This window comes from Rhincodon typus, chromosome 1 (assembly GCF_021869965.1).
Source record: "Rhincodon typus isolate 14 chromosome 1, sRhiTyp1.1, whole genome shotgun sequence".
Classification (NCBI taxonomy): domain Eukaryota; kingdom Metazoa; phylum Chordata; class Chondrichthyes; order Orectolobiformes; family Rhincodontidae; genus Rhincodon; species Rhincodon typus.
In genome coordinates, this window is record NC_063332.1 from 49,969,110 (window position 1) to 49,996,963 (window position 27,854).

At 39.5% G+C, this 27,854-nt stretch overlaps 1 protein-coding gene across 1 annotated transcript in view; it reads right to left on the reverse strand.

Annotated features, from left to right (window-relative positions):
- Positions 1-2,216: 2,216 nt before the first annotated feature.
- pik3c3 (phosphatidylinositol 3-kinase, catalytic subunit type 3) overlaps positions 2,217-27,854 on the reverse strand; it is a 49,609-nt gene continuing 23,971 nt past the window's right edge. The window contains exons 5-11 of the mRNA XM_048592757.1: positions 18,315-18,401; positions 18,001-18,096; positions 17,262-17,333; positions 12,811-12,915; positions 8,386-8,478; positions 7,686-7,871; positions 2,217-2,378 (exon numbers count right to left, since the gene is read on the reverse strand). Coding sequence (XP_048448714.1) covers positions 2,217-2,378; positions 7,686-7,871; positions 8,386-8,478; positions 12,811-12,915; positions 17,262-17,333; positions 18,001-18,096; positions 18,315-18,401 — 801 coding nt within the window. The remainder of the gene's footprint in view (positions 2,379-7,685; positions 7,872-8,385; positions 8,479-12,810; positions 12,916-17,261; positions 17,334-18,000; positions 18,097-18,314; positions 18,402-27,854) is intronic.

The window sequence follows — 27,854 nt, forward strand, 5'->3', positions numbered from 1 at the left end:
CTGGATAGTATCAAACTTCTGAGTGTTGGGGCTACACTCATCCAGGCAAGTGAGGAGTATTCCATTACACTCCCAACTTGTATCTTGTAGATGGTGGACAGGCTTTGGGAGTCAGAAAGTGCGTTACTTGCTGCAGTATTCCTAGCCTCTGACCTGGGACAGCAAGGTGACTCAGTGGTTAGCACTGCTGCCTCACAACGCCGGAGCCTCGGGTTCAATTCCACCCGCTGGCGACTGTCTGTGTGGAGTTTGCACATTCTCCCCATGTCTGCGTGGGTTTCCTTCGGGCGCTCCGGTTTCCTCCCACAGTCCAAAGATGTGCAGGCTAGTTGGGTTGGCCATGCTAAATTGCCTGTAGTGTTCAGGGATGTGTAGATTAGGTGGGGGATGGGTCTGGATGGGATGCTCTGAGAGTCGGTGTGGACTTGTTGGGCCGAAGGGCCTGTTTCCACACTGTAGGGATTCTGTGATCTATGATCTTCTCCTCTTGTAGCTACTGTGTTTATGTGGCGAGTCCAGTTGAGCTTCTGGTCAATGATAACCTACAGGATGTTGATAGTGGGGGATTCAGTGATGGTAACACCATTGAATGTCAAGGGCTGGTGGTTAGACTGTCTCTTACTGGTAATGGTCATAGCCTGGCATTTCTGTGGCACGAATGTTACTTGTCACTTGTCAGCCCAAGCCTGGATATTGTCCAGATCTTATTGCATTTAGACACCGACTGTTTCAGTTTTTGAGCAGTTGCGAATGGTGCTGAACATTGTGCAATCATCAGCAAACATCCCCAATTCTGACCAGGTCTTGGGTCTCTCTCTGATAGTTTGGAAGCAAAGGGAAAGCATTATACAACTTAAGCTTCTTTTTGGAAGGGAAAACAAATATTATTATTAATAATAAAATGAAAGAACAGATTCTCAGATCTGCCAGGATATATCTAGAAAGCTTAGGTCTTTAACATTGAATAAAATGGGTTTCTAATGCCACCCAATGGTGCCTTGCCCAAGAGACCACTTCCCACTCCTATTGTCATATTCGAAGATAATGCTCAAACATGGAGCTCTGACAAATTTGCCCGAGTTGGCAATGTCAGTTAGCTAGTAAACACGTTTTCCCCCCTCAAATCTAAATGAAAAATTGTTGCTTTTAACTCATGCACAAAGGTCACCTTTATAAACCTCGCTGAGGAGGAAAATTTAGTCAGTTCCCGATTCAGATTACCCAGTGTTCCTACAGAAGATTAAAACAATAAAAGCCATACTAAGCGTAATGAAACAAGTACTTCCTTGTGCTTCAACACAAATGGAAAGAGATTTTTCCATTTCAAATGAAGATTTGCTGTAGTTAAAACAGTAAAGGCAGTGTAGCTTTCTGAACTATTTAAGTTGAAGAAGAGCAAGCAAGTGGAACAAAACTTCAAGGTTCCTCAAAAAGAACTTTTTGACTGAGGAAGGAAAAAAACTTAACTGCAGGATTAGAATATTGAAGTTAAAAGAAACTAAGTTCCGCAAATTAAAAGACTTGGAAAGAAGCATTTAAAATATTTTAAGTGCAAAATGCCCAAATCTGAGACATTGTATTTTTGGGCAGTTTGACTTTTTGTTTTGTCATTTTGCAGATGCTGTTAGCTGTTAGAAATAGACAATCACCATTTAATTTAAACTTCTGTTTATGTGCTATTTATTCAGACTTCAAAGTTAAGCCTTGATCACAGTATTGTAGAAGGTAGAATGTGTGGTTTAATAACATTAAACAATAGAGGAATAGGCTATAAGGAACCATGAATCTGCTGCACCTGTCAATAAATGCCTAGTGAACTTCTGCATCTGCTGTTTTCTCAGCCTCTTCCTCAATTCCCTTAGTGGCTTAAAATATATTGACTTTAATTGAACATGCTCACATCTCTGGGATAATATGTTTGAATGGTTCAAAACTCTTTGAAGTGTGCAATTTCTCTTTCTTTCAACCCCAAATGGTTTATCTACCCACCCCCAGGGTCTCCCCTCTCTCTGCAGTTGGGACTGCGACAGCACTAGTTCATGGTATCCTGGCTGTTGGTTGTTTAAATACATCGAATTCAATTACGGACTCAGGACTGTCCATTTCGCTGTCACACTGTTTGTATGACAGAACAGAACAAGGAGCTTTGCAATAGCAAATGCAATACCAAATAGCCTTAGCTTCAAAATTAGAGCAAAAATGTTGAAAAACTGACATTACCTCTCCATTTCTGAGGCACCAGTTAACGATCCAGACATACTTTCATTCATTGCAGTTTGATTACTATCTCTTTTGTTTGGTTCTAATCCAACTTTTATGTCATTAAAGTTTTCATACTTTAAAGCCTGGACAAGCTGAAGCAGGTACATGAGCAAATCCTATCAAGGACATAGAAGTTTCAGGAATTTAGTTTAAGAATATATTGCATGGATCAAATACAAAACTGCAAGGATTTCAAAGAAAGCACTTGCACATCTAAAAAATAACACTCTCACAATCTAGCATTGACTATTTGCGAATCATATACTGGTAAAATCAATAAACAGCTAAAACAAAGATATGGAAGAAAATATTTACTAAATATTTTGACTGTCAACTAATGCTACTTCTAAAATGACAATGTTTAATTACAATAAACAGTAAGTGCTGATCTATGGAGAGAGAAACAGGGTTAACATGTTGAGTCCAGTATGACTCCTCCTTGGAAGTTCCTTGAGCGAATCGTATCATCTGAAGGTTGGCACCTTTGATGCTGATGAGCTCAGAAGCAGGCTGAGATAGATCGCTCCACTTGACATTTCTGACTGAAAGTGTTTGGAAATGCTTCAAGTCTTGTCTTTGCACTGACGTTTTTGGACTTGCCCATTATCCAGGATAGGGATATTAGTGCAGACTCCTCCTCAAATGAATTTCTTAGTTGTCGACCATCATTCATGACTGGTTGTGGCAGGACTGCTTGCTTTGACTTACACACTATGAAAGTCACATTAAATAGGATTCCTGACTCTACTCATGGTCAGCTGATCTGCAACAATGTGCTCTCCAAGTCTTTACATTAGCAGAGAGCTTTGGATAGGTGATGAGAGGGCTGGTGAAGTGGGACTTGGAAGTCAGAACCTGAGCATGTCTCTACCTGTGCTGATGCTACAGGTTTTGTACTTTGCAAAAGTACCAGAAGGAGAGAGAATAAAGATTCATACTTGCAAAAGGGTGTGTTACACAATATCAGGTTATTAAACGTGCTTACTTTTTGAGTTACATATATATTATTGTTTCCAACATTTTCCAGGGTTGTCTCTTTCTGGTTGCTGTCCAGCAAGTAGCTTTTCATTTGTGACAATGGCAAAATAAAAATTAATGCCGGACAATGTTGGGGGGTGGAGGGAAGTACTTAAAGAAATGCTTCATATTTAAACTTGTATGTCGTAATGCTGTCAAGGCGAAAAGTTATTCCAAATAAAAAAGGAGGACTCAATGAGAAGGATAAAATACCCGTGAGTAAACAAAGGTGGTCAAGAAGAGCATCCAAACCAAAACTAAAGCATTCAAAGCCAGAGGATGGGATTTATTTTTAGGAAACAGTTATGGGTGACTACAATGCTAATAAAGAGGGAGAAAAATCAAACCGCAAATACAGAAAACAAACAGCAAGAGGTTCTACAAGTATATAAAAAGAAAGTAGCTGCGTGTGAACCCTTACAGGATATATCTGAAAAATTGATAACTGGCAAAAGGGAAATAGCAAATAATCTAAATCAATATTTTGCATCAATCTTCATGGGAAGATACTGCAAACAGCCCAAAGATAACAAATAAGCAAGGTCCTAACGGAAAGAAAGGTGTTGTAACAGTCTCTATCACAAGGTACTTGACAAACTAATGGGACTAAGGGCAGACAAGTTGCTGGGACCTGTTGGTCTACATCCAAGAGTTTTAAAGAAAGTAGCTGCAGAGATATTGGAGAGTTTGGTCAAAATATTCCAGAACTCACTGGATTCCTGGAGGGCACTAAAGGTTTGGAAAACTGCTAACGTGCTGCTCTTGTTCATGAAGGGAGGGAGACAGGAAGCCATGGGCCAGTTAGGTTAACATCCTTCAGTAGGAAAATACAGAGCCCATTGTTAAGAAACAAACAGCTGGACATTTAGAAAAGCTTAACGCATTAAACAGAGTCAACACGGTTTTATGAAAGGGTAACCATGTTTGACAAATTTGCTATAGTTCTTTGAGGATATAATAAGCAGAGTTGATAAAGGGTAACCTGTAAATGTGTGTATTTGGAGTTTCAAAGGATCTTTGATAAAGTGCCACAAAGAAGATTATTGCATAGCAACAGCTCACAGCATTAGAATAATGCATAAGCATAGATTAAGGATCGGTTGATGCACAAGATTCAGAAGTCAGAATTCATGTGTCTTCTTCAGATTGGAAAGACTTAATTAGTCAAGCACCACAAGGAATAGTCTTAGGAGCTCGATTATTTGCTATCCATATTAATGACTTTTGATGAGGAGGGGGCAAGAATGCATAATATCCAAACTTGCTGATGATTAAAATAAAAATGAGAGAGAGCACATTTTGATGAGGCCATAAAGGAATCTGCAAGAGGATACACGTACAAAATCAGAAATTGCTGCAGAAAGGCATGAGGTCTGGCAACACCTAAACAGAGAAAACAGTTAACATTGAGTCCAGTGACCCTTCTTCAGAACACTGAACCTTCTTCAGGATTACTGGAATCAAAACACTAATGCTGCATTCTCCAGTAATTTCTATTTTTATTTCAGATGCTCAGCATCCATAGGTGTTTGCTTTACTTTAGGGAAAACAAGTAAGTTGAGTTGGTGGACAAAAGCTTGATGTAGGATATAGTTTGATGTAGGATATGCAGTGAAGCAGGAAGATTCAAAAGGCAGATTAGTATTTGAATGGAGTGACATGTCGAACATGTAAAGATCAGAGAGATATGGGTGTTCTCATGCATGAGACACAAAATGTTGGTGTGCAGGTGCAGCAAGTAATTAAGATGTCAAATGGAAATGTAGCCTTTATTGCTAGGGGATTGAAGCTTAAAAATAACGAAGTCACATTACAATTGTACAGGGGTTAGGTGAAGCTGCATCTCTAAGTGTGTAAAGTTTTGGCCTGTATTTAAGAAAGAATGTATGCTGGCATTGGAGGCTGCTCAAAATACATTCACCAAGTTGATTCTTGGGATGAAGGGGTTGAGTTATCAACAACAGTTAAAACAGCCAGGCCTGTTTTGAAGAATGAGGGGTGATCTCATTGAGTCAGTCAAGATTCTGAAAGGGTTTGACAGGGTAGATGTTGAGAAGATGCCTTCACCGGTGGAGCAATGTCAAGTTAGGGGACATCCATTTGAAACTGAAGTGCAAAGGAATTTCTTCTAGCAGATGGTAGCGAAAGTCTGGAATTCTCTACCGGAGTGTTGTGGATGCGAGACCACACAGTATTTAAAGGTTGTTTTGTTTTAAATATTAGGGATCTGTGGGCTATGTTGAGCTGGAAAGAAAGAAGAATCCTTGGGCATAATCATCAGCCATGACCTTATAGAATGGTTGGGCAGGCTGGAGGGTATGAAGACGTACTCCTAATTCTACGACTGTTTGCAATACTACTTCATCTTGTGACTGAGTAACAGCTTTTATATCTGTGTCAGATTGTGGACCAGCAGTGTCTAAGGGAACTTTGCAATAATGACTGCACCTAGGACATATGTACCACTTCTGGTATATTGGGCATCTCATGTTCCACTTGGAGACTCTATGCTCTGCAGCCCATTTCTCCTGCAATTCCAAGCCTCTCAACTGTCCATATCTATGCATATCATAGCAAACAACCATCATTCTGAAGACCCTGGCTGCTGCAGACTGAATAGCATCTCTGGATCTGTACAGGCAACTTCCACGTGCACATGGCTTGCTCATGATATATTTGTTTGCTGTACAGCTTTCACTGTAACATTGTTGAGCCTTGCAGTCAAATTCCACATGAGCATAATCAGCCACATATTAAGCAGGTATTCATGTTTTCCAAGAAGCCATCTGGTGAGTCTACTTCACTGTGGCAAGAAGATCCAGGAAAGTGGAAAGTCACAGAATTAAAGCATTACAGCAGCTTCCTGTGAATTTTGTCCATGTCTGCATTCACATTTTTGTGGTTCCACACCAATTGTTTATTGGAGAAGTGTGGCAGTCTAGCAATTGATTAACACTCCTGGTGATTTGTGATGCTTTTAATTGCTACCAATATGCAGGTCATGTTGCCTGTAACTTGTGTTTGACTCTACTAGCATTCTACAAGTACCCAATTACTTCGACCGCCATCAATGGCAAAATTGATATGATTATTGGTTCTATCAAACAGGATAATGTATTTATGGATGAACAACAGAGATCAACCAAACGTCTCAGCACATGCCTGGAAAAGCAACACAGACAACAGAAGTTGAAAGAGGTAGTCACTTTGATCGGTGATGTGTGGCTAGTAGGTTCACTTGACAGCAAATCTTGTTCCAGCAAGATGCATATGTGCGTCATCACCCAACACAAGGCCCTAGTCCTCCTGAGGTATCGTGCATTCCAATGTATCATGAAAGCTTATCTTTTGATTGTACAATGTGTTACACATATTGCTTGCTCCTAGCTAGGTCATTCTGCTCATCCTCTTTCTCTCGAGGTAAGTCCACCAGAAGCGGGCTAGTGCTGTTCCCACTCATCATTTTTGTCTTCACCAGCTGTTCAAAGCAAAAGAGCTTATATAGCACCTATTCAGATCTGTTAAGGTTAGAGCTACAAAATGAAGGTCAGAAATACAAAATCTAAAATGTTGTAAAAGTTAATGCTCAGCACAAGAACAAAGCCTTTCACAAAATCAAGCAAGAAAGCTGCTTTAAATATCCAGTACTACTGAACATATTAAAGCTTTAGCCTCATCACTGGAAGTCTCAATCAAGATCACAAATGCTTTTTAAGTGGCCATTTTCTTTTCACTGGAGTTGTACACAACTAGTTTGGCCGCTGACCCTACCAGATAGGCTTCCAATGACCTATACAAAACAGAGTAGGCTTCCTGTAAACCAGAAACCCTTGACCTGGGACAATTCCGGCAAGTACCATGTTACATCACACTTGTTGACCAAAGATATGGGCAACTTATCCAACGATGAAACATGCATACAAAAACAATCTTTCCTGGAACTCCGTTAGGCTCCCCATGTTGATCTTATATCACTGACAATACAATGCCAATTATCAAGAGACAGTCTAAGCTACTGGAAATGAATTTTCAAAGCTCCCCTTGCTCTCAAATTTTGAAGAAGTCTGACAAATTGGTTTCAAAACTCATTAGGAAAATATCATTGACATTAAAAAAGTGTTAGAAATTAGAACTTGGATAACAGGCATCTTGATAATATACTTGTTTTGGGTTGAGTGACACCTCCTCAGAACAGAGTTTTGAGGAAGTGTCACTCAACCCGAAACATTAACTCTGGTTTCTCTCCACAGATGCTGCCAGACCTGCTGAGCTTTACCAGCAATTTCTGTTTTTGTTTCTGGTTTACAGCAACCACAGTTCTTTCCGTTTTAATAAGCTATTCAAGCAAATTAATTCTCAAAAGATCCTACATGAGTTTAATCTAATTCAACCTACAATATTCTTACCTCATCATCAGCTTGCTGTAACCTAGCAACAGCATACCGTCTTACAGTTGGATTAGTGAATTGGGAGGAAAGCAACTCAAGACCATCTTCCACATCCATTGGTTTCCACTTTCCTAATAACTCCAAGGCTTGTTTAGCTTCTTGGGCCAAGTCCCAATTTACACACTTTAAAAATTTAGTCAAAGCCTACAGAAGAGAACTACATTTAGTAAAGTATCTTTACAAATCAAGTTTTGCATTTCCTTAGTTGTCTTAGGTATTTGCTTTGCTAATTACTACTGCAAGTTTCATAAGAAATGGTAACTATGAACTTGCTGGGTTAATTGAATACTAACATTATTGTACAAGGCTAGGTACTCAGAAAAGTCTTGTCAAAATGGATGCAGATGTTGTTGAATCATTCAAGATTGAGTAATGAGACATTATAATAATTACATTAATGATATATATGCCAATGTCAACCCTTTAGCACTAGCAGGAAATTATTTTTAGCAATAAATTCTTCTTGATTATTGAAAACACGCATAAACGGATATTTTGGTCAATTTGCCCCAGAATTGTAATGGTAATAGGAGTGGTAATATGGAAACAAGTCTAAACTAGTGGTTTCAATCATTGCATGTAAAACAAATTATTCAATTTGTATCTGAGCAGTCACAAAGTCTTTTCCACTAACAAATACACTATTAAAAAAACTCACCTTTTCTTGGTTGGTGAGATAATATCTAAATTTCCAAACTAGATCTTGTTCTTCAGAGGACAGTAGTTTAGTGGGAGGATAATTTAAAATAATCTGGGGGGAAAAAAAAAGTGACTTCTTAGAAACTCTATACATTACAACGTAGATTAAGCCTAATACTCTACAAAAAGTTAATTGTATAAAAGAATGTAAACAATGAAACTTCTCACTGTGTTTAAGACATTGAAAGATAACTTTGCAGCGAGGGTTGCTCAAGTAAAGGAACTGGCAACTTTTCTACTTCAGACATTGCAGATGTAAGCATTCATAAATTCATTAGATTCCCCCTCTCCCGCATTGCCAAGACTTTTGTCAAGTCTGAGCCACATCAGCACAAACCCAATTCTCTTTACGCATCTGTTAAAAGTATATATGCAAACTTCTTCATGCAGGGATTCAATCTCATATTGAGTTATTAACATCTACAAAAACAACACAGCATTGAGACCTAAAGTGGTCCAACATGGAAAAACAGAGCAGTGTTATATTCAAGTACAATTTAATTGCTTTCATCCACGCAACAGCATAGATACCTTAAAGAAACCGAGTCATAGATGACAAGGACCACAAGCACAAGCGCCCATCTTAAATGTAGATGCTTGCGTCCCTAGGTTTCAACAGAAGGAGCATCTGAATTGATCTGCAGCGGAGGCATATCCACTATCAGGAACTTAACTACTTTAACTTTACCCAACAGAAGTGCATAAGAAGTGATAAATTAACTAGATCATCTCCAAGAAACAAGCTGCATCATCAGCACTTTGCTGCCAATAAGGCCGGTATTTTCAATCCATGGTTGCAGTTGTCTAAAGTATGCTATTTATTCCTGCTCAATTACTAGTTTAGTGGATTGTTGCACTTCTTCCTTTGATATCTTTCATTTAAACACAATTGAGTGACCAAAATACAAATCTGTTGTAACAAAGATTCTACCAAGTAGAATAAATTTGAACGTTCTATTAAGTAACAGGGCACCATTTATACTGTTACTTTAGAGCTGTTGCAAATCGATTTCCATTAAGCTTGTAATATAAATCTAGCAAAAATAAAGACTCCCCATAGGGAACTGCCTGAAACAACATGAGCTGACATTGGATGAAGTATAATTCTAATTCGGTGTCAAAACTATATTACAAAGTGTTCAGAAGCTCATTTGGAGCAAGTGACAGGAAAGGCATTCACACTGCATTCTCAAAATTCATTCACGCTCAAAGCACATGGACCGAAGAATTCTAAAACATCTAGGTAATGGACAAGAACAAACATTATAGCTAGCACAGATTGATAATCAAAAAGAAAAGAATGTGCAGATGGGATCACGGAGGTATCAAATTGCTAAAAGAAAAATCTTGTTCACTAATGCTCTGTGAGAAATTAAATTTACTGTCTTGCACTGTCTGATTCATGTTTGACACAATGAAACTTTTGTAAGGCAACTGGGGGTGGGCAATAACTTCCAGCTTTCCCAGTGTTTAATACGATTCAATAATTAAAGAAATAAATTGGGAAATATACCCAAAAGGTGAGAAAAAAATTATCTAGCTGATATATTTCACGTTTTCAGACAGCCCAAAGTACCCACAGTGAATGAAGTCCTGTTGCAGGAGAAATACATGTAACAATGTCCACAAAATAAAATAGCTGACCAGTTTATCTGTGGACCTGATTGGAAGGATAGACATTGACCAAGACATCTAAACTCACTGCCCTTCTTCTGAAGAGATACAGAATCTAATGTAAATCTCTTCAAACAACAGTTGTTCTGACAATGCTGCATCATCTTTGTGTTGAATGTTGAACATTAGCTAGATTATGTACTCAAGCACTGAAGTGAGCCTTTAACCCAGAGCATTAAAGCCAACTCAACCAGTTCCCTGGTCAATCTCTGCACTGAGATGGTTAAAACAGCCGGAATAATTTTGTGCATATTTTCACTGCATTAACTTAGTAAAATGCACTAAGATGTTTCACAGAAGCATTTAATGTCTGGAGAGGACATTGCATGAATTAGCACAGGGGCCACAAATCTTTGGAGAATCTCAAGTTTACAGTGGGATTGCAACCAGGAGAACATTGGAGAGTCAAGCTTAGATGTTACAAAGGAATGGATGAGGGTTTCGGAAGCAGACGAACTGAGGGAAATTTTTACTCAGAGGAAATTGCAGAATTTTTTTGTTTTTTTTGCCTTGGTGTTAGTTTCAATCTGTACTTGGAACCTCAACTTGAGGTCAAATATCTCAGCATGATTGCAAACAGTCTGGTTCAGCCTTACACAGTTGTCTGTGAATGGAATTTGAGGCAATGATCAATCCTTGCAATATTTAGTTGGATGTAATTATGTTTATATAGTACTGGAGATCATACAAGGAGTTGATAGCTTAGAGACAATGAAGAAATCAGGAGAGGTAGTGGTGGTGACGGCATGATAGAACTGATGTAGTCAGTGCGTGAGTGGGAATTGATTTTTCATTTTCAGATGATGTAATCTGATGAGAAATAAGACAGGATGAAGGATAGATCATAGGGACACAACAGATAATTATGAAGGAGCGCAAAGAGAAGTCATTGTAGCGGATACTGTGTGAGAAAATGCATGTCACTTTAACTTAGTGACAATCTCTCACCTCCTTTAACATCCTTGGAAGCATTTCATCGAGTTCCTTTATCAGAGTCTCAAGTACCAGGAACAAATCCAATATCTCCCACTTTCGATTTTAAATCTTTCAAATGAATGGATTCCACTTCCGTCACCATGGCCTGTGCAGCATCTACCGATATGCAGTGCTTGCTTTTCTTTCCTGGACACACAGTGCTCTAAGAAATTCTTCTAAACACAATCTATGACCACTTGTATCTCACTGCACCTTCCATTAGCACTCTCTCAGTCGATGTATGGATAACTAAAAAGCCCCCCCATTCATAACTACTGAATGATGCTCATTCCACTGTCTAAAATTTGGTTGCAGATTTGTTCCTGTATAGTCCTCAAACTAGCTGGTGGTCTATATATTACACCAAGCAATTTATTTGCAACTTTATTCCATAGCTCCAGTCAAAATGATGCAATCCTTGAAACATCTAAAATATCTGCTTTCTTCAGTACTGCAATGCTGTCTAAATAGGAACACCACCCCTCTTTTTCTCTTTCCTACTGTTTTTGGATATCTTGTAACTAGGAATATTTGAACATCAAATCCCACATTCCCTTAAACTAGGTCTCCATTATAACTACACCATAATTCCACAATTCAATCTGTGCCTGCAACTCCCCAACCTTATTGCCAATATTCCATGCATTCACATTCATGCAATGTAAGACTGATTTTGATTTCATTACTTTCTCGCTTACTTGGATTCCAGTTATTAAGTTTTGTATTCTCTATTTTTTGGTACAATCTGCCTCACCCAGCATTTCGGGCACTCTGGTATTAGTTTTTTAATTTTCTTTCCTGGTTCGCACATCCCTACTGATTTAGTTTAATCTCTTTCTGATAATCCTAGCTCCACATCCTGCCAGGAATTCAGTTCCGGCTTGTTCAAATGCAACTTGTCCAACTTGCACAGGTGCTGGTTCCCTCAGAGCCAGTACCGAAGTCCCAGGAAGACCTCTCTACTGCACCATCTTTCCAGCCACGCATTCACCTGTCTTCTCTTGCCATTTCTGTACTCATTTGCACGTGGCACTGGGAACAATCTAGAAATTGCTACTTTAGAACAGAACAGTACAGCACAGTACAGGCCCTTCGGCCCACGATGTTGTGCCGAACTTTAGAGGTTTGGTTTAACAATTTTTTTCTACCCTGAATTACAAATGTAGGACCATATCCCCTGTCCAAGCTATATCATTAGTATGAATGAAGACTACAACTCTGACTGCTCGCCCTGCCCCAGAAGAATGTTTTGCAGCTATTCTGACATTCCAGACCCAAGCAGAGGTCACACAGAAACAGGGAACTAAAGGATCCTCTATCTGCCCTTCTGCTTTGCTTTCTTCTCTTCCGTACAGTTGAGCTATCTCTGATGCTACAGCCCCAGCTCTTGCTGCACTCCCTCAAGGATCAATTGCCCTCACTGATATCCAAAGAATGGAAAACTGGTTAGTGAGCAGGACCTCTGGGGACTCTGTAGTATATGCCTGTTTCCTTTGGATTACCCAGGGGTCATCCATTCCCTATTTGTCTGCTTCTTGGCTATACCTTGGTGACTCTAGCTGCTGTTTGAGCTCCAAAATGCTTTAAAGATAATTTATCCACTGAGCCAAAATGGATTTATGAATAGAATTAGTGTTCTAATAAATATGATTCAAGTTACAAAACTATTTAAAAGTGAAACATTAAATATTTTAATGCATTTTTCAAATAAAAAGTTTTGAAAATTTCTACTTACATTAAGCTGGTCACGGGTAGCAGCATTTGGCTTCAGGTCATGATCCGAAGGTCCACTTCTCAAGCTTCGAGCAAGTTTATGATGCTTGCTTTCTACTAAGTTCTCCTACCATTTAAAAAAAAGTTACTCAGGTTCCTGATTTATACAATTGGATTTCTTTAAATTAGCGTATTTAAAGTTATCATTTTCAATTAACTATATGTTAATCAAATAGAAGTACATTAACGCAGGGGAACGAAAGATCTGTCGACTGCAAGTACTCCCCAGGCAGCAAGAGCAACTGCAAACTTACAATGTCAAACAACAGTAACATTTTTAAGAAATCTGAAACTCTAGCAAAACATAGGCAAAAGGATGAAGTCTCAAGATTCCAAGGGTTAAAACAATAAAATGATCACAATACATGAATCAAACAAAGTAAACACTGAGGTTACCTTAGATAACCTAACTTCCAAAACTCAAATTCAAATAATGTTACACATCAATTAACAGATAAATTGCAGTTAATTATTAACCACATCTATAAATTAACTAACAGATAAAACTATCACAGATCTTACAAATTGGTTCAGCAGTCTACTCAGCACACAAGTCATCAAACTCAATCAAAAGGCTGTTTGAATCCTGTTTTCCTCAAGAAGAATTTCAGTTCTTCTGCTACTTAGTTGTAGTCTAATCCCCAGGCAACAGAAGTAAAGAACCATAATCCCATGGGTACAGCCTTCACCAGAAATGGCACATATCTGCAGGACTTCAACTCTGTCCAGATGGTGTATAACCATTAAACATTACCTTCAAGTAACAGAAATAGCTAAAGCTATGTGTATTTGTTTATTCTCAGCTTTTAGGTGCTGTCCCCATCAGTTTTCCTTGCCACATCACTAGAGTCATCAACTTCTACTGGGGTCTGAGGACCCTGTGACATTTTACATTGTTCAACCAGTTTGAACGTGCCAGAGGTCTTGGTTTTAAACCTCAGTCAATCGATCATCAGAAAGGTAAGTTTCCTTTCTCAGCTTCCCTTTTCAATTAATATCTGTCAAAAAATACAAGTTTTGTGGATGTGATCTACTTGGATTTCCCATAAGGCATATCATTAGGCATCAATCAAAAAAGATGCAACACAAAATAAGAGCTTGTGGTGTAGGCAGTAAGTTGTTAACATGAATGGAGGATTGGTTAACTGGAATGGAGGAAGCAAATAGAAAGGCTAAAATAGTCATTTTTGGGTTGGAAAAATGTGACCAGTGGAGCACCACAGTGATCAGTGATGGGGTCTCAACTATTTACAATCTATATTATTGATGTGCATGATAGAACTAAACGTACATTTGCTAAATTTGCTGATGACACAGAGATAAGGAAAAGAGTATGCTGTGAAGAGGACATTAGAAATCTGCCAAGGGAAATAGGTAGTTCAAGGAATAAACAAAAACTTAGTAGATCAAGTACAAAGTGGGAAAAGTGAACTTGTAATAGGAAAACAGAGGATTTTTCAAAGACGGAGATTGTAGAACTGTCATAGAGGCATTTAGGTGTGCCAGTACATGAATTGCAACAATTTATAATGTATGTATACTAAAGGATTAGGAAGGCAAATCATTTTTTGCAAAGGGAATGGAATATAAAATGGTAGGCAAGTTTTGCTACAGTTGTATAGAGCATTGGCGAGACCACATCCAGAGTACTATGTACAGATTTGGTCTCTTTCTTTAAGAAAGGACATAATAAGCAGTTGAATGAAAGTTTGCTAAACTGCTCCTTTGGAGAAGGGGGCAATCATATGAGCAAAGGTTGGACATGTTGGGCGAGTCAACATTGAATTTGGAAGATTAAAGGGGTGACCTTATTGAAACATACTTGATCCTATGGGGATGTGACAGTTTGGCTACTGGTAAGATGTATTCCCTGAGAAGAGAGACAAGAACTAGTGGGCGGAATAAGCATCCCAATTAAACTTGAGATGAGAATTACTTTCTCTGTGGTTGTTAGCATGTGAAGCATTCTTCCCCCATCAGCAATGGAGATAGAGTCATTGAATAATTTTAAGGCTGTTAAATATATTCTTGATTGCACAGTGAGTCAGAGGTTATTGTGGTTGCTAGGAAAGTAGAATAAAAACAACAATCAGATCATTCATGATCATATCAAATGGCTGCAAAGGTTCAAGGGGATGAATGACCGACTGCTGTTCCTAATTTGCATGTTTTAGATTCCATCACAACGTATAACGAAGTTCACTTAAGTACAATCAAGCAACATGGAATATCCCTAACAAACAGAAAACGCTGGAGAAACTTGGCAGGTCTAGCAACATCCATGGGGGTTAGGGGGGAGAAGAGAGAGAGAGGGAGGGACAGCAGGAGAGCGGTAGAGAGAGATGGACAGGCTAGGCCTGCATCGTCTGGAGTTTAGAAGTCAGAGGTGATTTAACTGAAACATATACAATCCTGAGGGCACTTTAGTGGGTGAATGCTGAAAGCATGTTTCCTCTTATGTGAGAACAGGGTCACAGTTTAAAAATAAGGGGTATGATGTGGAGGAGCCACTATTGGACTAGGGTAGACAAAGTCAAAAGTCACACGACACCAGGTTAAAGTCCAACAGGTTTATTTGAACTAACAAACTTTTGGAGGACTGCCCCTTTGTCAGGTAAAGCGAAGAGAGCTCCCAACTCATTGATCGCCAGTCCTGACATGCCACAGTGAAAAACCGCAACAACCTCCTCAGAAGACAGACACAAGGTACGACCGATAGAGTGCCCTTCATATCCAGTACTTCCCTGGAGCACAGAAACTACGCCATGTTCTTCGCAGCCTTCAACATGTCATCAATGATGACGAACATCTCGCCAAGATCATCTCTACGCTCCCACTACGCTCCTGCCCTCAAATAACCATCAAACCATAAACAGACCATCGTTTGCAGTAAACTACCCAGCCTTCAGGACAACATCAGCTACAACATCAATCAACCCTGTCACGATAATCTCTGCAAGACATGTCAGATCACCGACATGGATACTACCGTCACACGTGGGAACACCACCCACTATGTACACAGTAGATACTCATGTGACTTGGCCAATGTTGTGCACCTTATACACTGCAGGCAAGGATGCCCCAAAACCTGGTATATTGGTGAGATCGTGCAGACGCAAAGAAAATGGATGAATGGGCACCACGCACCAATCACCAGACAGGAACATTCCCTCCCAGTGGGGGAACACTTGAGTAGTCAAGGACATTGAGCCCCCGATCTTCAGGTAAGCATCCTCCCAGGAGGCCTTCAAGATAACAACCATGCAGAATCGCTAAGCAGAAACTGACAGCCAAGTTCTGTACCCATGAAGACAGCCTCAACCATGATCTTGGGTTCCTGTTGTGCTACATGTGACCCCACCATGCTGCTCTGTAGAATCTTCCCTACTGTCCTGTTTTAACATCATCACCTTGATAACTTGTTGTGATCTTTCTACCTTAATTAGTCTGTACAGTTTTGGTTTACTTGTTACTTTGGTTTACTTGTTACTTTGGTTAGACCCTCAGCGTGTGACCCTTCTACTTTGCATGTTATTCCAGTCATTTGGTTTGTCTTCAGCACCACCTTATTTTTAAGTTTTTGTAATTATCTCTCTGCCTTAATTAATCGGATTATATGTCATCTCTTCACTTGCTATTCAGCTGCTGACACTTTACTCACACCGTCTGACACTTCTGATCAGCTGCAGAGACCAATTATTTGGCCTGTCGGCATTCCGCTCGCACCACTTGTACGATCTTGTTATCTCTCTGCCTATAAATTCTGAGCCGTGTACTTCTCTTCACTTCACCTGGCGAAGGGTACCACTGCTCCAAAAGCTTGAGATTTCAAATAAATCTGTTGGACTGTGACCTGGTCTGTGTTACTTTTGACCTTAAAAGGGGGCACCTATTTAAAACAGAGACTAGGAAACATTTTTTCTCTGAGAGTTGAAACGCTTTAGAATTCCCTTCCTCAAAGCCTGTGGACGCAGAATCTTTAATTTTTTTCAAAGCACTGGTGGAAAGACTTTTGACTACCAAGGAGATGAAATATTATGGGGGAAATGTACAGTAGAGGTTAAAATCAGATCAGCTGTTATCTTATTGAATGGCAAACAGACGTGAAGAGCCAAGTGGTCTATACTTGGTCCTTGTTTGTACGCATACAAAGAATATTAAAATTGTATTTCTAGATATAGAGGTAATGTTTCAAAATCAGTCATAAAAAACTTATGCAAATTGTTGACAAAAGTATTTTTTAGAATTTATTTTTAAATATACCACACAATGGGTGCAACTTTAGCAAATATTGCCCTTTGTCAAGCATCCTAATGCCCGTTCTACCTTATTGAAAGTCCTTTAAAGATTTTATTGAGAAAAAAAAAGACAAATCTTCACAGAAATAATCTATTTTGAAGTTATACATACCATTGACATCTGAGGGTCTGGCACTTTGACAATCTCTGAGCTTGTTAGATTTGGAGATGATTCATCACCATCCTAATCGAAAATGCATTTGGAGAGATAAAAGCCAATTAGTCTGAGAAGTGTCAATAGAAATGGTCAAAAATGGAACATATTTAAATATCATCTGAACATCAATGGTATCCATAAAAGGAACAATACACTGGCTTGAAACAGAAAGCATAGTTGATTTCTTAGGCAATAATTTGATTAACTGAAAGTATACATCAATTTAAAGTATACTGATGAAAAATAATTTACACTTTTTAGGTACTACGTTTTAATGAAGTTCTAACATTGAATTGCAAGCTGCCTCCCGTACCAAAAATTTATAAGTACTTCTCACAGTTCAAATTTTGATAATATGACACATTTGCAAGGATCATCAAGGAAGTGCAAATAAATGGAGGCACTACATGTCAGTGCCTCCAATTAGAACTAAAAATGTGATAAGCCAAGGTGTAGTCACAAAAGAAAAACAACTTTGTCATCATCACAAAAGAAAAACAACTTTTTTGAGTTTGCATTTGGAATAAACCAACATTATCTGGCATGCAAATTAACTTTAAAATTTTTCTTTCTTTCTCTAAGTTTGCAAAGAACAATTATTCCACCATCTTATGTAAATAATTGTAGGAGAAAAATGAGCATTTATACACAATAATAATGTATGTACAAGATATAACAAAAGACATTAACAAACCTTTTCATAATAAACAATACTGTATTCTTTGTCTTCAGATTTAACACGTGGAAATTCAACCATAAGATACATAAAATTAGAGCTTCTTTTTTCACTCTTCAACAAAGACAAAAGATGTGAATTAGCAAACATTTTGCCTTTATCAAAATGAAAATCTTCACAAAAGTGATATTACAAAGCTTTTATTTCAAGTTAATCAAATAAAGCATGGGAATTCAGACCCAAAGACACAGAATATATCCACAGAATATAAAAATTTCAAAGCAAATATTAATATACATTTTTAAAATACTGCTCCAACAATTCCAGCTTACCTCATTTATCATCTCTATCTCTCTAAAAGTCAGTCGGTCCAGCCAATCAACTTTCACCATGTGACCTTGACGATGCGCTTTGGTGAGCTTTAAGAAAAAAACAAAATCAACTTTGCAATAATCTTGGCATATAACTGATGATTTAAAATAATCTAAAATAGTTCAACATCAGAAACTAAAGGTAAGCAAATCAACTGCAAATGACTTAGCGGTGAAGAACAGAATTCTTAATAACTATAGAGCAATTTCAAAACAAGCAGAATTTTAAAATCGTGCAAACGTACGTCAACAAACAGAAGAGTAATGAGTGAATGGTACTTCATGCAAGTTAGTTACAGCATTGTTTGGATGACATTATGTTTACGAAGGTTAAACTGCAGAATGCCAGCCCAGGAATGAAAATTAAGTCTGGAGGTAACAAATGTGTTGGGACAGAGGCAGAGTCAAAGTCAAGAGGTGAAAAGAGACAGCGATAATGTGAACATATGCGTAGCTGTTTAACTAACTGTTAGGACAAGTGTGTCAGGATTTACAAATAATAATTCAATAAACAAATTATTTATCTCAATTAACATGGGGACTCAGTGACATACTATTAGATTTTGTTTTGGAATCTGTACTCTGCATTTTGCTCCCTGCAGAGTCAATTTATCTTACTGTCCTACTCATGTCTTGCATTAAACTCTGTTAAACAGCTTGCGCAGTGCAAACATTGCTCACTGGCTTTCGACAACATAGTTAGCTCTCTCCTAGCATTACAATAGCTAACATCCCCCTATTCCTCACATATCACGCCACCAACCTCTGCATCCAGCGTATCATTCTCCGCCACTTCCACCATCTACAATCCAACACCACCACCACGGATATTTCCCTCCCCACCCCTATCTGCCTTTCATAGTGACTGCTCTCTCCACTACTCCCTTATCAGCTCCACACTCCCCACTAACCCACCATACTCGGCACTTTTCCCAGCAGGAATAGCTACAACTGCCCCTACAGCTCCCCCCTCACCTCCATTCACAGCCCTAAACACACCTTCCACATCAGACATGGATTCACCAGCACATCTGTCAACATGGTTTACTGTATACGCTGCTCCCAATATGGCCTCCCCTACATCGGTGAGGCCATTTCGTAGAGCATCTGCATTCTGTACGTGACAAACGAAAACACCTTCCGGTTGCCAACCACTTTAACTTCCCTCTCCCACTCCCTGGGTGACATGTCCATCCTGGGCCTCCTCCAGTGTCACAATGACACCACATGCAAACTGGAGGAGCAGCACCTCATTTTCCACCTCGGGAGCCTACAGCCCAATGGCCTAAACATGGAATTAACCAGTTTTAAAATCTCCCCATCCCCGGCCTCATCCCATGTCCAACCCTCCCTCTCATCTCCATCTCCTTGACCTGACACAACCTGTCCTTCTTCTCTTCCACCTACTGCGCACCCATCCCACTGACCAATCCCCACCACTCCCTACCTGCACTAACCATCCCACTGAATACAGGACATGCAACTGAAGATCTGCATTCTGTATAAAAAAAAGGGTCTCCATCTGTTATAGAGACATCTCATGTAAGATGTGCAGAAGGATATTTTCTCACTGTAATGTTTGTCTTGTACCAGTCACCATCCCACCTACCTTGTCCAGCCCCACCCTACCCTCTCCATTTATTTCCCAGATCCCTTCCCCCTCCCCATTTCCGAAGAAGGGTCCTGACCTGAAACATCAACTTTCCTGCTCCTCTGATGCTGCCTGGCCTGTTGTGTTCCTCCAGCTCCATACTGTGTTGTCTCTGACTCCAGCATCTGCAGTTCTTGCTATCTCTGCCATTATATTCTTAAAGGTTAGGCAAATAGACTGAAAAAGGACGTAAGGATATCCTTGAACACACATGCCTGCCCCTCCTTTATTATTCAATACTTTTAATTACAACCACCAGGTACAAGACAAACATTACAGTGAGAAAATATCCTTCTGCACATCTTACATGAGATGTCTCTATAACAGATGGAGACCCATTTTTTTTTTTATACAGAATGCAGATCTTCAGTTGCATGTCCTGTATTCAGTTTTTGCACAAGTAATAATCCTGTCTATTAAGGCCTATCTCCATAACTAAAGTACTGGCTAATTTAAAATTGGGCTGGGCTTCTTAATAGATTGCTGCATAACATGGCAAAAGCAGACAAGCTTACAACATACTTATTTAATACATTTATTTCTGCTTCCAGAAGACATTCATACCTAGCTGGGTCTAAGCATTTATTGAGAGCAGGGTGTAGAAAATAAAAGTATCTGTCTCTTTCAAATTTATAAGTGTCTGAACTGCACCAGTTACATTCAGACATTACATTCTGTTACAAAGTCAAATCTTATGAAAAATGAGCAACTTTCTGTAATGTTTAAAAACCATGAACTTATTTACACATACAAATCTCAAGCTGTTAACACCAACAGGTTTGGTGTTCTTGTTTTGAGACAAAAAAAACACCATTTCACCAAAGAACAGTTCTTTCCAAACCATCGGTTCAAAATTTAAACAGAAAAAAGTTTTTTTAAAATGTGCTAACTGCAAGAGGACTGATGAATCTAGGCTTTTTAAGGTTGGTGGCTGTGCTGAGATCACAGGCATCACTGCTGTTACTAATATTTGATGCTTATCTCCATTTTCCGAAACAGGGAAACACACCATGCCAAGCTATTTCAGACAGTATAAAGCATGTTGATATTGGAAACAAAAACAGAAATAGCTGGAAAATCTTAGCAGGTCTGGCAGTATCTGTGGATACAAATCAGAGTTTACATTTTGGGTCCAGTGACTCTTCTTCAGAACGGATATCAGAATGGAGTCACATTGGATCAGGCCAGTTGCCCTCCCGGAAGGTGGTGAACAAATTGGACTTTGACGACAATCCCAAAAAAATCATGATCACTTGTCGATTTGCCTAAATTTTCTTTCCAAATTTTATTTCCTAAGTCACTACAAACAGACACCATTCACTTCTCACATTGTTCCATTACAAGGGGTTTGATGGGACGGACTCCACCTGAATCATACTGGGAGCAGAGAGGGTGGGGGGGCACAGCAAGTACTCAGATTTTGCAGCTTAATCCATCCCCTTCAATTTCTTCTTTCCAATGCGTGTTCACATGAAAAACATGTCTGACTGTTTGCCTTCCATCTACAGAGTTCGCTTCATTATTCCCTATACGTATACACCTGGGAGGCAACATAATATTATGGACTTTTCAACATGACGAAACAAAAAGAGAATTATCCTTCTAACTGTTGATAAACTCCCCAAAACTAAAAGCATTTTTTTTTTCCTGCTCAGTCTGCTCTTTCCTCTTTCCTGAAACTCTTCTACCCAAGCGTCTCCCCCATAATTAGAAATTACTTATGCCTATTGTCATTCGAGTAAACGTCTTTTGAAAGGATACACCATTGCCAAAGGACGGTGTCCAAAAATAGAACATCAAAATACAGCAAGTTATAAAGCCGTATCATGACTCGCATCCTAATGTTGCATAATGGAGACAGCTATTCCAAATTCAGAAATAATTTGTCAACTTCAATCTTTTGATACTTTATGCAAGTGTACCTTCTCTCCCCCACCTTAATTAGCCTATAGATCAGGGATGGTCACCATCACCCTTCCATCTAGGTGCTACTTCTTCCAAAACTAATGAAACCGGTTTATTTAACTTCAGCAGATTCTGAGCCTAAATACTCCTTCACATCCAATTCCCTTAACCTCAGTCTCTTGCTCAGTTTCTGCCTCACTACAGTCCTGTCTTTACAGACCTGTTTAAATGAGGAAGCTGCTCAGTTCCCTTCAGGCCTCCCTCTCAACAGTCAGTAGAGCTTTGTAATCACTAATCAATTATTTAATAAAGTGAAAAAGTTGCACAATTATGGGAGAAGGCACTAAGTGAAATGCTCGTTGCAGAGTTGGTAAAGACACAATAGGTCAAACGGTCTCCTTCTGTGCTGTAATAATTATGTCATTTTGTGTGAAGGCATTGTATTTCAGCATATGTGCATGAAACTGCTCAGCAGTTAATAAAATTTGAGATTGAAGACAACCATTATAACAATGACCAAGATACAACTCAAACAGTCATTTAAATTTGTGCAGAGATAGTAGGAACTGCTTTTTTTTTAAGGAGATAGAAACGGGTGGTGAGGGGTTGGGGAACAATGAGGTTGGAGGCTGTGGGTGGGAGGTCACCTGAGGTGATGAGGTTGTGGATGGTTTGGGAGATGATGTTTTGGTGGTCGGGGGTGGGGTCATGACCAAGGAGGCAGTAGGAGGTGGTGTCGGAGAGTTGGCGCCTGGCCTCGGTGATGTAGAGGTCAGTGTGCCATACTACAACTGCGCCTCCCTTGTCCGTGGCTTTTATGGTGAGGTTGGGATTGGAGCGGAGGCCTACACGTTCTGTGGGGGAGAGGTTGGAATGGGTGAAAGGGGTGGAGAGGTTGAGGTGATCGATGTCGCGATGATAGTTGGAGATGAAGAGGTCGAGGGAGGGTAGAAGGTCTTGGGGTGGTGTCCAGGAGGAGGGGGTGTGTTGGAGGCGGGAGAAGGGGTCAGTAGAGGGAGGGTTAGGTTTTTGTTTAAGGAGATAGAAACGAAGAAGGGTCAAGACCCGAAACATCAGCTTTCCTGCTCCTCTGATGCTGCTTGGCCTGCTGTGTTCATCCAGCTCTACACCTTGTTATCTCTTATTTAAATTTGTGCGTTACTTTCAGAAGTAACGTATTACAATCAATGCTCAATTTTCGTACTGAACGACTCGCATTTCAACCAACCAAACAACACTTGAAATCCAGATCATCTTATGTAAAAATTCGTATAATGAGATGTTAAAAAAAAATGCAATTAACTAACTAATCATCCCCATCAGGACATAGCAGATTTAGTTTTACTCAAAATAATTAAGTACAATTTCCTTCTGCAGAAAATATGTGCACTGAAGGCGAGTTTCACGAACAATTGCATTACAGAAAAGTCCGTTATTGTTGGGCTTTCAGAATATCCTGTCTACTTCTCTCGCTTGCTTCCAAATATCATAGAATTGAATCTGCTTCCACCACATTCTCAGGCAGTGCATTCCAGATCCTAACCATTTGCTGCATATAAATACATCACCCTCGTCACCATTGATTCTTTTGGCAATCACCTTAAATCAGTGCCCTCTCATTTTCAATAGTTATGCCAATGCTAACAGTTTCAATTCACTCAGTTTAGACCTCAAGATTTTGAACACCTCAAACCAAATTTGTCAACCTTCTCTTCTTTAAGAATAACTACCACGTTTCATCAACGTGTCATAACTTAACTCACTCATTCACAACACTTAACAAACTTGAAGTGTGATGCCCAGAATTGGGCACAATACCCCAGTTGAGGCTAAATCAGAGTTTGAAAAAGGTTCATCATGACTTTCTTGCCCATATTCTCTGTACCTCTACTTGTAAGCTCAGGTTTCCATATTCCTTCCTAAGTATTTTCCCCAAAGTGCGTAACTACGTTCACCAACTTGTTAACACATACTAAATTCTCAGATCTCTTTGTTCCTTCACTCCATTTAGAATCGCGTCCTTTTGCTTTATACTGTCATGTCTGTCCAAACAAAAATGTACCACTTCACAGTTGTTGCATTAAATTTCATTAGCCACAGACCCACCCATTACACACTCATCTTCCTCCTGTGGTCTACCACTTTTCTCTCAGTTCAATATACTTCCAAGTTTTCTTCCTTTACTTCCTTCTGAAAATTCTGAAGCTGTATTCTGAATTGCAAAGTACAAGTCATTAGCAGATATCAAGAAAAGCAGCAGTAAGTACCTATAGCTGGTGTTCACCATTGCTTCTTCAGTCCAGGAAACATTCACTCCGACTCTCTGATGATCTTTCTTTTATTCCTCGTACTTTTACTACCCATGGTTGAGATTCATGAGAAATACTGCTATTTGTAACTTCACAGGCAAGCAAACACGAAACAAACTGAGGTTCACTTCCTAGAGGGAATCAGCCAGCCTCCAACAAGTATGCCTGCATAATGACCCCACATGAGAGAGGCAACCCATTGATTATTCAATCAAATTTGTTGTGCTTTTGTCTCTGGCATCCACAAATTAAAAGACCACTTATTTGACCATTGGACTAAAACAGACGCTGCTTTAAACAAGGAAACTGTGGAAGAAGATGTTGCAGTTTTAAAAAAATGAGTTACTGGAACTCATTCAGAACTGTATCCACAATCATTGCCTCCTTCAAGCAGTGGAGGAGAATGCCAGGTGCGTCTGCTCTGTGACTATTTGTTTCAGTCAGTTTTGCCCAGAGACAGCGCTTTGTTTAGTTTCTCAATCAGGACAAGTTGCGTGCGTTCAGGAGTGTTCAGCATAACGTCTTGATTAGTTCCTGGCCAAGTCTGTTTGAACAAAGCATCCAGTGTGCAAAGAGAAAGCATCTAAACATCTCTCTCTCCTTCCTGTAGGGTGAAGTAACAGAAAATCTCCTGGTAGCTATTCTCACGCACCATTTACCTCAACATCTTTGAGAGGAAAAAGAGGAAAAACCATGTTCAGAAACACAGGAAGGGAGAATCTTCAACAAGTGAAAGAAAGATTGAGAATTGTTGTACATATAACCTTGTGTCCTCAAAGAATCAAAAGGTACTGAATCAAAACAATTCATCAACATCTGCAACATGAACTGCCACAACTGTGTGTCACTGATCTTTCTGTCCTTCTCCTATTGGTTATAATGTTCTAAAAGTCCTTGGATTCCAAGGTACCACCAGAGGATTGGAAAACTGCTGACGTGATACCCATATTCAAAAAGGGAGGGAGGCAAAAAACAGGTAATTATAGGCCAATTAGCCTAATATCTATTGCTGGGGAAGTATTGGAATCAATTACTAAGAAATAGCAAAATATTTGGAAAATCATAACGTAATCAAAATCAGCATGGCTTCATGAAAGGGAAATCATGTCTAACTAATTCATTAGAGTTTTTCAAGTAAGTCTTAACCAGAGTGAACAGAGGGGAACCAGAAGATGTCAGCAGGTCTGGCAGCATCTGGTGAGACCATATCTGGAATACCATATCTGTGAGCAGTTTTGGTCCCCTTATTTAAGGGAAAATATATCATTTCATTGGAGACATTCCTAGAAGGTTCACTAGAATGATCCCTGGTATGGAGGGACTGTCTCATGAGCAAAAGTTAAACAGACTCGGAAAAACGCAGAACTGTTCTCAGGAAGGGTCACTGGACCCGAAATGTTAACTCTGATTTTTTTTTCTTCACAGATGCTGCCAGACCTGCTGAGCTTTTCCAGAAATTTCTGTTTTTGGTCCTGATTTACAGCATCTGCAGTTCTTTCAGTTTTTGTCTAGGAACCAGAAGATGTGTTGTATTTGGACTTTCAGAAGGCACTTGACAAGATACCTCAAAACATTAGGTCATAAAAGCCCAGTGTTAGATGTAATATGTTAGCATGGATAGTGAATTGGCTAACCAGCAGGATACAGTGGGTAGGGATAAGGGGTTCTTTTTCAGGTTGGTGATCAGTGATCAGTGGGGTTCCAAAGGGAATATATTGGGATTGCAATTGTTTATAATATAGATCAATGACTTGAAGGAAGGAAACAAATGTACTTTCGCCAAAATTTGTCGATGACACTAAAATAGGTGAAAAGACAGGTTGCAAGAGGAATACAAACAGTTTACAAAGAGATTGCTAGGTTAAATAAGTGGACAGCAAGTTCGAGGATTGGGAAAACAGGAAGTTGTTCACTCTGGAATGAAGAATAAAAAAACAGACTATTGAAATGACAAAAAAGACTGCAAAGAGCTGCAACACATAGGTACCTGGGAGTATTTGCACACAAAAACACAGAAAGCTAGCACACAGGTGCTGCAGATAATCACGAAGGCTAATGGAAATTGTTCCTTATTTCAAGGGGATTGGAGTATTAGAGTAGGGAAGTCTGACTACAACTGTGCAAGGTGCTGGTGAGACCATATCTGGAGTACTGAAAGCAGTTTTGGTCCCCTTATTTAAGGGAACATATATCATTTCATTGGAGACATTCAGAGAAGGTTCACTAGGATGATCCCTGGTATGGAGGGACTGTCTCATGAGCAAAAATTAAACAGACTGGGACTCTACTCATTGGAATTTAGAACAATGAGAGGTGACCTCATTGCGACATATAGGAATCTTAAGGGGCTTGACAGGGTAAATGCTGAGAGGATGTTTTCCCTCATGACAGAGTCTAGGATCAGACGGCATAACTTCAGTATTAAGGGCATCAATTTAAGACTGAGATGAGGAGGAATTTCTTCTCTCAGAGGGTTGAGTGTCTTTGGAACTCCTTGCTACAGGGAGCAGTGGGGGCAGAGTCCTTGTGTATATTTAGGCTGAGATAGATTGATTCTTGGTCAGCAGTGGAATCAACGGAAAGGGCAGGAAAGTGGATGTGAAGAGTGTCAGATCAGCCAAGATCCCTACTAAATGAGGGGTCAAATGGCCTACTCCTGTTCCTATTTTCTTATGGTCTGTTCTACTAATCATTCGGTCAAATTTAATTTAAAAGCATTTTGATCTGTGATTTTAAAATGAGTGTAGCAAACATCCCAAATCTCTTCCTGGGGTTGAAGGAGAGGGGCAAAGAGCAGGGAAAATAAAGGCACACAAAAAAAACCTGCCATGCCAAGATTACAAAGAACGAAAACGATGAACCAAAATTGTGTCTGCTTTGTGTGTTGTTCATACAACGACAGGAGCAGGAGGAGGCCATTCAGCCCTTCGAGTCTGCTCCACCATTCATCATGATCATGGCTGATCATCCAACTCATCAGCCTAATCCTGCTTTCTCCCTGTAACCTATGATCCCATTCGCCCCAAGTGATATATCTAGCTGCCTCCCGAATACATTCAATGTTTTGGCATCATCTACTTCCTGTGGTAATGAATTCCACAGGCTCACCACTCTTTGGGTAAAGAAAGGTCTCCTCATCTCCATCCTAAATCGTCTACCCCAAATCCTCAGACTGTGACCCCTGGTTCTGGACACATCCACCATTGGGAACATCCTCCCTGCATTTACCTTGTCTAGTCCTGTTAGAATTTTATAAGTGTCTATGAGATCACCCCTCAATCTCTCCTCATACGTCAGACCCGCCATCCCCGGAATCAGCCTGGTAAACCTTCACTGCACTCCCTCAAGAGCAAGAGCATCTTTCCTCAGGAAAGGAGACCAAAACTGCAAGAACTATTCTAGGTATGAAATAAGCTTTAATTTTTTTTCCTGATAAAATGCAAGCCAAAAATTCTCTTAATACTGTTGCCAAGTTTAATTTAGCTTTTGTTGCTTTCAATATTTTCTTTTATGAAGCGTAATATATTTTCACCCATTCTTGCTTAGATAATACATAGTTTAGTTTTGCATCTGTAAATTTGAAGATTTGATCAACAATCATTATCTTTCTCCAATAGCATCTCCATCTTAGAATCC